General features: G+C 46.9%; 1 protein-coding gene across 17 annotated transcripts in view; it reads left to right on the plus strand.

The window, feature by feature from the left end:
* Positions 1-9,372, plus strand: part of UBAP2L (ubiquitin associated protein 2 like) — a 43,097-nt gene extending 33,725 nt beyond the window's left edge. For 5 of the 17 annotated variants that reach the window (XM_045298387.1, XM_045298393.1, XM_045298392.1 and 2 more), the window contains 6 exons: positions 829-1,046; positions 1,476-1,581; positions 6,427-6,494; positions 7,293-7,490; positions 7,894-7,944; positions 8,737-9,372. In XM_045298387.1, coding sequence (XP_045154322.1) covers positions 829-1,046; positions 1,476-1,581; positions 6,427-6,494; positions 7,293-7,490; positions 7,894-7,944; positions 8,737-8,832 — 737 coding nt within the window. In that variant the 3' untranslated portion in view covers positions 8,833-9,372. Of the gene's footprint in view, positions 1-828; positions 1,047-1,475; positions 1,582-2,923; positions 3,324-6,426; positions 6,495-7,292; positions 7,491-7,893; positions 7,945-8,736 lie in introns of those variants that run through there. The other 12 variants (XM_045298388.1, XM_045298394.1, XM_045298397.1 and 9 more) reach the window with 4 other exon arrangements.
* Positions 9,373-9,550: the final 178 nt, after the last annotated feature.

The raw sequence follows: 9,550 nt of genomic DNA on the forward strand, positions 1-9,550 counted from the left end.
ACCTAATTCTCACCTTAATTGAGATCTTTGGCAGAGGTCTAGAATGGATGTGGTAAGGCCTGTAGATTTAAGAATCCAGCTGAAAGTGAGCATGTGTTTGCCACCTCCTTTTTTTTTTTAAATCGTCTCCCTAGGATTCCCGGATTATGTCTAGACTTGATTTTCCCAGTCACTCCAGCTTGTTTCAGGAAGCACAGAGGTTGACCCGCCCTTCCTGTGATCATCTCTGCCCTGTACCTGCCCTTGTGCCCTGTGGAGCAGTTTTCATGGGTCCTCTACAAGTCGGAACGGACTCTACAGCTATTGTTTTACATAGGGAGTGTATATTCCAGGAGACTAAGAAAGTTTGTGGAGAAATTCAGTCTTTTAATTTCATTTCCTACAAATGTGTATGTATATATAGGTCATAATTAGGAGTTTGAAAAATGCTGTAGCCGTTGTCTCATTTGGGGAAAGGAGAGGTTTAATATGTCTGTTTTCCCCCCATCCCTAGAAATTGAGGAGACAGCCATACTGTGACTCAGAAGACCTGTGTTGTTTGCCATATGTTTCTCAAGCCCAGCAGCACAATTTGTTACTGTGAAGGGTGGGAAAGAGTAAGGTTGGCGATGCCACCGCACTGTATGGTTATTCAACACTAATCCTTGATTAGCACTCTGCTAAGTGTGTGCTGAGCAATGTTACGTGTAGTAGCAAAGAAGTAGAATTCTGGGGATTGAATTTTAGCCATGAATGGAATCTCCAGGAATTATATTAGGCCAGAAGAGGTAATTCTATGTTGGTCTGGCAGTTGAAAATAGCAAATCCATTAAGCCTCTCCTGTCACAGGTGACCTCACAAAGTTCGGCCGTGGGGATGCCTCCTCCCCAGCCCCAGCCACAACCTTGGCCCAACCCCAACAAAACCAGACGCAGACTCACCACACCACGCAGCAGACATTCCTGAATCCGGCGCTGCCTCCTGGCTACAGTTACACCAGCCTGCCATACTACACAGGGGTCCCGGGCCTTCCCAGTACCTTCCAGTATGGGCCTGCTGTGTTTCCTGTGAGTACCTGACCATGTGCTCCCTTTATGGTGGGGGCCCAAAGCCCCAGACATTCTCCTACTTACTCTTCAGGGATAAAGGGGAAGAAACTGTTTCTACCTCTTACTGTGTGTCCTGGATAGAGCGGATGGGGGTTACCTGTCTTTAAAACAAGCCAAATGGGGGATATGATAGCGCACTGCTTTGCTTCCCTGATGTTCTTTATTCCCTGCTAACCACTGCCCCTCTTCCTTCTTCCAGCCTTTGGTGTTTTTAATCACCTCCCTGGTAGATTCTAGAAACTTGGTAGGGATCCTATTTTACTAAGCAAACTTTGACTATTCTACATCGAGCTGGGTAGCCACCTGCATGTCCAATCCCTGGAGTAAGTGGTGGGGGAGATGGTGCTTTGCTGCCATTTCAGTGCAATTCTGACCTTCATTCTTCAGGTGGCTCCTACCTCTTCCAAGCAGCATGGTGTGAATGTCAGTGTGAATGCATCGGCCACTCCTTTCCAACAGCCGAGTGGATATGGGTCTCATGGATACAACACTGGTAAGTTCACCTGGACCCTTGTTGTGAGTGGTGTCTCCTGGGTAATGACCATATGAATTCTAGGAAGGAGCACTTGGTACTTAAGAAAACCGGGGTGGTAAGGGTATGCTTATTCCATGTACACTAATACGTGACTTGAGTTGAGCACTGAAGTAGCACCAACAGAGAAGAGCTTGCTATCGAATATTTGCGTACTACTCATGGTGGAGAATGCCAGGGGACATGTTGGGTCTTAGAATAGGTTGGCTGGCCTAAAATAGATGGGAAGTAGGGCAAGGAGCCCCAAGAAATAGTGATGGAGGCACCTATCAAATGTGTATGGCATTGAGAGAACAGCAGAGATAACATCTTAGTAGTAGTAAATGGGTTCTCAGCAGGTTATGATAGACTTGGCTTAAATCTCTGTACTACTACTTTTCTCGTGTGGCTTCCTTGTACCTCCAGCTAGAAGGCCTGAGATTCAGAGAGAAAGGAGGCAGGACTCAGTGGAGTAAAAATGGGACGGTAGGGCTGTACTTTTTTTCAGTGGTTCCCTCATGTGTGGGGGTGGTCTCTGCAAAACCCATTTGTACATTGATGGCAGGGAAGTAGCTACAGGAATACTCTGAATGACCTAACCATATACCTCTGTTTGTCACATACCTAACCTATGAACTCAAATTTTGGAGAACGGGGAATAAGAAGAGATCTCCGAATAAAATAGTCATCCACGTTACTCTGGCTTATAGGTGAATGTAGAGAGGAGGTTGTGTTTGCTTGGGGCTGGTCTCAGGGTTGTCCCTCAAAATTAAAGCTCAGATAAAGTTTCATGGTAATTTGGATTACTCTGCAGCTGTGTTTGAGACTAATACCAAAACCCGTAAGTACCTAAGGAACTAACTTCCATCGGGAGTGTTGAGCTGTGCTACGCACATCAAATACATAACACTGGGCCAAGATTTAAACTCAAGAGACTGAAAAGTCCTGTTGGGATTTTATACTTAGACTCCTTGTGTCCACCCTTCACACTAAGTCAGGTCTACCCTAATTAACCTTGATTGTAAGGATTATACATTGTATGGCTTGACGTGATCCCATCCCCAAAACATTAAGGTTTAAGTCTTAGCTGGGCCAAGTCCAAGAATTTTAACAGGTAGGTGATTGATAGTAGAAGCAAATGGCATTTGATTCTGGGAAGTTTTAGGTTTTCACTGCTCTTAAGATGCCAGGAACCTGCTTAAAACAGCCTTTTAAGAACCCCTAGTTTCCAACCCCTAGTTCCCAACCCCTACACAGGGCTCTTATCATTCCATTCCTTACAACCTCTAAATTCATTTATTTTTATGTATTTGATTCCTTTTAGGAAGAAAATATCCACCCCCTTACAAGCATTTCTGGACGGCTGAGAGCTAATTTGGCCCATGGCTGGGGGCTGTGTTTTGTGTGTGTGTATAAATTTGCACTGAAGTCTTGTTTCAGAAAACAGACCACTGAGGAGAGTCTGCTGAGCTGAGGCCATGCCTGCGTGGCTTGGGGAAATGAGTTGGTGGATACCTTCTGGGCTTTTGAACTTGCCCCTCACCCGTTCCCTCTCCCCCACGTGTCTGACCCTGTCTTGCCCATTTCGAGTTCAAGCGGTGCAGCACCTCCGAAGCATCAATGCACACACCTACTGTTGCTTTTGATTTCTGGAAGGCATGTAGTTTCAACTTGTAACAAAAATATTTGTAGTCTTCAATAAACTGTGGTATTTCTTTAGCTAACTCTGGCGTTCTTTCCGTGCATGTCTTTCTGGACAACAGGAGCCAATGTTGTGCTGTGGATGAAGGGTGGAGGGTGGTCTTCTTTGCCATCAAAGGACTGGTTAACTTTTCAGTAGGTGGTGATTTGATTAAGAGTAGCAGAGGAGGGGAAACAGCCTCAGATTCCAGCCTGTTGATTGCTCACCTGATTCCCCTTGCTTATTATTCCTGATCACTTTTCCGTTTAGATCTTCCCCATGATGTCTGACAAAAGCAGAAGGGGGGGGGGGGACAAAAAACAAAACAAAACCGTTGAGGGCATCATTGTCATGGTAAAGGTAAAGAGCTGTTTTAGGGAATACTCTTCCAAGGCTTGACTCCCACATCTGGTTCCCAAAGGCTGAAATCTGATAAAACCATTAGTGATCAGCTAGTTGGTGGCTCAGGCTCTGTGGAAACTATGCTCACCTGGAACATTGTTCTTTGTTCCTGAAAGGCTTTGGGGGACTCAGATTTACTCGTCGTTTTGCACTTAGAGGTGTAGCTAAGGAAGTCCAAGAAGGTTTGCTCAGACATCTTGACGGAACATTTGAGTCACCACTTAGTCTGACTAGTACACTATCAGTCCTTTGTTTACAGATGTAACCTTGGCCCCGTGGTTAATTGGAAACTCACATACATAGTTTTCCTTGTATTCGATCCTAGTCCTCTGGAGTCATTGTGCCCTATAAAGTGTAACCTACTTCCATAGTGGCTGCTATCCTGGGAGAGCCTGGTTCTTGCTTCCTCTCCCTGTTGGCCCTTGTGTTGGTGTGATCATCACTATTTGGGAGTGAGGAGGGCAGGCAGACAGGCAATGATAACGTTTAGGAGAAGCAAGCGGAATTGTAGTCTGAGGATCTTTCTTTTTTAAGCTCTCTGAATACACAGAGCCCTGATGGTGCAGTAGTGATCTGTTGAGCTGGTCATCACAAGGTCAGCAGTGCAAACCCACCAGCTGGTCCTTAAGAGAAAGACCAGGTTTTCTACTCCTGTCAAGAGTTAGTCTTGGAAACCCACAGGGGCAGTTCTACCCTGTCCTGTAGGGTCGCTGAGTCAGAATTGGGTTGATGGCACTGGTTATTCAGGCCACTACACAGCGTAGTCTTATTTTCCTGCATCTCTAATTCCTTCAACCCCAGATCCAAGTTAAAGGCTCTGGGCCCAAAGGTGATTTTCGCTGACCACACCTCTGGAAAGATGAGACCATGGATAAGCACATTGGAACTCCATGCATTCCTCTACCACCCAGCTTTAAAATCGACCTTGCTATTTCTCCATCCTAAACTAGCCAACCCAGCCTCAGTTTGCAGAAGGTCACCAAGGAGTGTCAGCAAACTTTCAAGAACTGCAGTAAATTGTTCTCTTTCGGTTCCTTTGTGAATGTTCTGTTTATATCTGACTTCCCCTTCACTTCCAATCCTTCCACAAAAACCTCATTAGCTTAACTTTTCCTACAACTGAGCTCCTGTTAAAGTTCGGCGTGTTTTCTAGTGAGTCTTCAGATGGAGCACCTGGGGTGTAATAAGGGGAGGGAGAAAATACCCTCCTTGAAGGTGCCCCTATTGGACCCGTTTTTACTAAAAATGTACAGAGTAGCCCTTTGGGAGGTGGGTGGGTTTTCTCATGCTTGGTTTCTCTGCTGCTGAGCGTTCCTTTTTCTCGGTGGTGGTTGCTTCTCCCTGGAACTCTCCTGGAGTTTAAATGTGGGAAGAGTTACCAGGTTAAGATGGCACCGCTGTTAGGGAAATTCTTAGTGGAGGTTGCCTTTTCCCTAGACGTGAGGAAGATCAGGTTCCAGCATTGAGGAAGTGTCAGGGTTGAGGGGGGATTGCTTGTGACTTGTGGGGGAGTGGAGAGAACTCCACATTTAAACTTTGGCTTCTAGAACACTTCTCCCTCAAAGTGCTGCCGACAGCAGAGGAGAATAAGTATGTACTTCTGAGGGGGCCAGGATACAAGGACATGTTGGGGCGGAATTGAAATGCGGAGCTCTCTTGAAATTTCAGTGTTCTCGCCATGGGAAATGAATTTATCTTTTTAAGTTGAAACCTTATTCTAAAGTTGTAGCAAAATTACTTAACTTCCTCAAATCTTTACGTAACACTTCTCTAATAAGATCCTAGATTATCTATCTCATGATTTTTCCTATCTCCTTGGCCCCCAGGTCCATTGCCCCACGCACCAGGAAGTAGAGCATGGTATATATATTTCAGTGTGAGAAGTACAAACTAAAGTTTAGTGGTAGAAAGGAGGGTTCCTGTCTCATTTTTTTAAACCAGGAAACATGCGTGCTGGGGTATGGGGGAGAGCTTTTATTTCATGAAGAAGCTGAAGTTGTGAACTGAAAATGACATGGATTTTGTCTTCTACCGGGGTATGGGCGATAGCAGCTTCCTGCTTCCCTCTGATACACCTCCACTTCCAATCTGTGCTTCAGTCTAAATTGTACATATAAATGGAGAGTAGCCTTGTGTTGGCCCTTTAAAATCTTTTAAGAATATCTAATCTGGGAATGATGAGGGCAACAAATGTATAGATGTGCTTTACACAATTGATCTGTATTGCGATGAGTTTTATGAGCCCCAATAAATTGACTGAAAAAAAAAAAGAATAGTAGTTCCAAGACTCTGGAAAAGCTGGCCTGAGTGAGCTGAGGCTCTGAGACTGAAACTGCTCTTGGGAATCTAGTGATCTGTTCTGGGTGTGGAGGCATGGATCGGTCAGACCACCCACGTCTTCAGGTGCAAAACCAAGTAGAATGTGGTGAATTGGTTCCCAATGGATGATAAAAGTTCATGGCATTACTGTTAGGCTTTGGCATAGAAGTATTTTGAAACGTGTGTGTGCTAGTGAGTTTCGACTGTATCCCCTTTTCTCAAAGATACCATTCACCTCACTCACATACAGGCACAGCCAGAGAACCCTTTGAGAGCTCTTAGCCCTCTGAACTGACCTGAAGCTGGAAAAACAAAATTCCTTTGCAGTGATAGAGCTAGAAAGGCTGCAGACATCACTTCCTCCCAGGAATGGGGGCCAGGCAGCTAGCCGAGCTAACCCTCCTGTCTGTTTCCTCCTCCCTCAGGTGTATCAGTCACCTCCAGTAACACGGGCGTGCCAGATATCTCGGGTTCTGTGTACTCCAAAACCCAGGTAGGTGCCTGGCTCTGGGCAGATTGGTAAAGAAAGGAAAAGAGAGATGGACATATAGGAGGTGGAGCTTTCATGATAGCTCAGTGGATAAGAAACCTAGGAGAGGGATTAGGAAACCCAATCCTATGTGAAAATGACCGATTTTCTCTAGCTCCTGTGTCTCTAAGAACGTTATAGTTAGCCTTCTGGTGAAAAAAAGAGAACTATGTCCACTGATTCACTGTCCTGGACCTAAAAGTGGCTTGCTCCCAACCTTTACCCTAACTTTACAAGAGAGTGAGGATGGAATACAGGAAACGGATTCATTTCATTCTGTGTGACTGAATCTCTTTAACAGAGAACCCCGTAACTAAAGTCATGCATTTGAATGATCCATCTATTTGATAGAAAATAGTTGCACTGTGGGGAGAGTGCTTCACGGACAAGTCTTCCACCTCCATGTGTACTCATTGCTTCTGAAATATCTAAGTACTGATTTCCAGCTGACTCCTGCGAGAGGGTGCCAAAATAGCCAGCAGGTTCCACAGTGTTCACATAAAGCATTAGATTTGACAAAGTGCTCTCACATTCACCCTCCTTTGGCCCCTGCACCATGAGGTCAGTAGCAACCCTGGCCTCCCAGCTTGATATGTCAGGACACCGAGAGCCTCATTTGTCTAGGACTCCGTGTACAGGTGCAGCACTCCTTCTCTGATTGCACTTCTGCTTTCTGAAGGTGGGGGGAGAGCGTGGGCTCGGAAAACCCCAGGAGTAGTTTGCTGATCCCTTTACTCTCTCCCCTCCCACCCTCCTGGATAGCAGTCCTTTGAGAAACAAGGTTTTCATTCCGGTACTCCTGCTGCCTCCTTCAACTTGCCTTCAGCACTAGGAAGTGGGGGTCCCATCAATCCGGCCACAGCTGCTGCCTACCCACCTGCCCCCTTTATGCACATTCTGACCCCCCATCAGCAGCCGCACTCCCAGATCCTTCACCACCACCTGCAGCAGGATGGCCAGGTAATAGCACTTCCCTTCCCTGTGCTCCTTTTACTTCCTCTTCCTATCCCTTCAAACTGCCTTCCCTTTCCTTCTCTTGCCTTCTTCACCACCACCTTCACCCAGCCCCTCCACAGTGCCAACCATGGGCACACAGCACATACAAACAGCGCACATAACACGAGCGGCCAGCAAAAGCAACATCAGAGAAGGGGCCATGTCACTTTTTTTGCCTGGTTCCTTTGGTGCCTTCTCTACCTCCTCCCATGATACCGTTGCCTTCATCCCATCAGACCTGGTTACACCTCCCCTCCTACCTCTCCCAGACTTCCCCTTTTCCCCAACATAGTTTCCCTTCTAATGGTGGAGTTCTATTGTCAAAAGTTTGTCCCTTTATTTTCCATATATCCTGGTTCTGCCTCAGCTACCATATTTGCAGATGATTCTCTGTTGCCAGCGCCAGCAGGAGGAGCAGGTAATGAAACTCAATGATGATGATGTGCTTGAACCCACTTCCTGTCAGTCCCCCCATTGCACCTCCACAGCTTCAGGGAACTTGAGAGAGACTGCGCGGTCACAAATCGGGAGACACAAACACACACCTTGCTGAGCTCTCCCCCCAACCCACCCCCTGCTCCTTTCCCCCTTCCTTAATGTCTTTTTTCTACCCTCCTCCAACTTTGGAAAATAAATACTTGGTTACTGGAATGGGAAGGGTTCTTGTGGGCCTCTGAGGCCTTGAGGCTTCCATTGCCTGCCTTACCTCTAAAGGGTTAACAGATGTGATGTGTGGGAGGGGCGGGGGCAGCTATGGGCTGGTGCAAGTGACCTCTTCCTTCATCTTGGGTGGCCAGGGAGCTGGAATAAGGGACTTCATTGCTTTCAAAACCAGCAATCCAATTGAGGCACTCAGGGATCAGTGAAAATGAAATGGCTTAATGATCCCTCACCCCAAAGAGGTCATAAGTCTCCCCACATAGCAGCATTCTCCTAAAGCCTTGGAGAGTGGTGGGGTGGTGGGGAAAGGTGGAACTGAAAATGAGAACTGACGGCCTTGTCCTCATTCCTCCTTGCTGCTATGTAAAGGGTGAAAGTGCCTTGCTTGTCAGAGACGCCCTAGCAGCTATGGCTGAGTGAACTCCATAGTAGTCTCTGGCAAAGGAGTGGTGGGGGAGTGAAGACAACCCTATCTCCAGCTGAAGAGCTCACAGATGTGTCCCACTAACTAGACCTTTTTCCTCCCTATGATCCTCCCGTCCCCCTGCAGACAGGCAGTGGGCAACGTAGCCAGACCAGCTCCATCCAGCAGAAGCCCCAGACCAACAAGTCTGCCTACAACAGCTACAGTTGGGGGGCCAACTGAGGCCCTGGCCCTCCACTTCTCCCAGCCCCATCTTCCGAGAGGGTTTCTCATCCTGGCAACTATGGAAACAGCATCAAAGAGAAAAGGAATGTGGGGTGAGGGGGGTTCCGCTGCCCCCCACCCCCAGCGGCCTACCCCATGCCTCAGCTTCATGTCTGTCCCATTCCCACACCATCCCCACCCTGTTGTATGTATTATAGAATTTGTATTTTTTTTCCCTCTTCCTCCCTACCCTCTTGCATTCAAGATTATGAAACTTTGCTGTGGGCCCTGCCCTTCCTTCTACTCCTGTTCACCCTGGTGGTGGTTGGGTGAAGTGGGAAGGGGGGACCCCCAAATATATATCAGCCCAACAGCCCTAAGTCTTCTCTTTCATTATTAAGAAAACAAAACAACAACAAAATGGCGTCATGAATATGAACAGCATTGTCAGATGAATTAGTTGCAGTGTTTTTTTGTTTGTTTCTGTTTTTGTACCGTGTCCTCAGATTTACTGGATGAATGTGTCTTGTATATATAAAAAGAAAACCTCTACCTTCAGCCTCTGCCTGTCCTTGCTTCATCTAGGGTATGCTCGGTCTCATCCGTGGTGACCAGCTTGGTGGACCTCCCCTAACAGGCCCTGCGGGCAGTGGGATAGAATGAGGCCTTTGCCCTTGAGAGGGCACCCTTCCCTTTCCATCCTTAAGAATCTCCCGGCCTGGTCCCTGGAAAGAAC

This window comes from Echinops telfairi, unplaced genomic scaffold (genome assembly GCF_000313985.2).
Source record: "Echinops telfairi isolate 266 unplaced genomic scaffold, ASM31398v2 ScPeMD7_7425;HRSCAF=8463, whole genome shotgun sequence".
Lineage (NCBI taxonomy): Eukaryota > Metazoa > Chordata > Mammalia > Afrosoricida > Tenrecidae > Echinops > Echinops telfairi.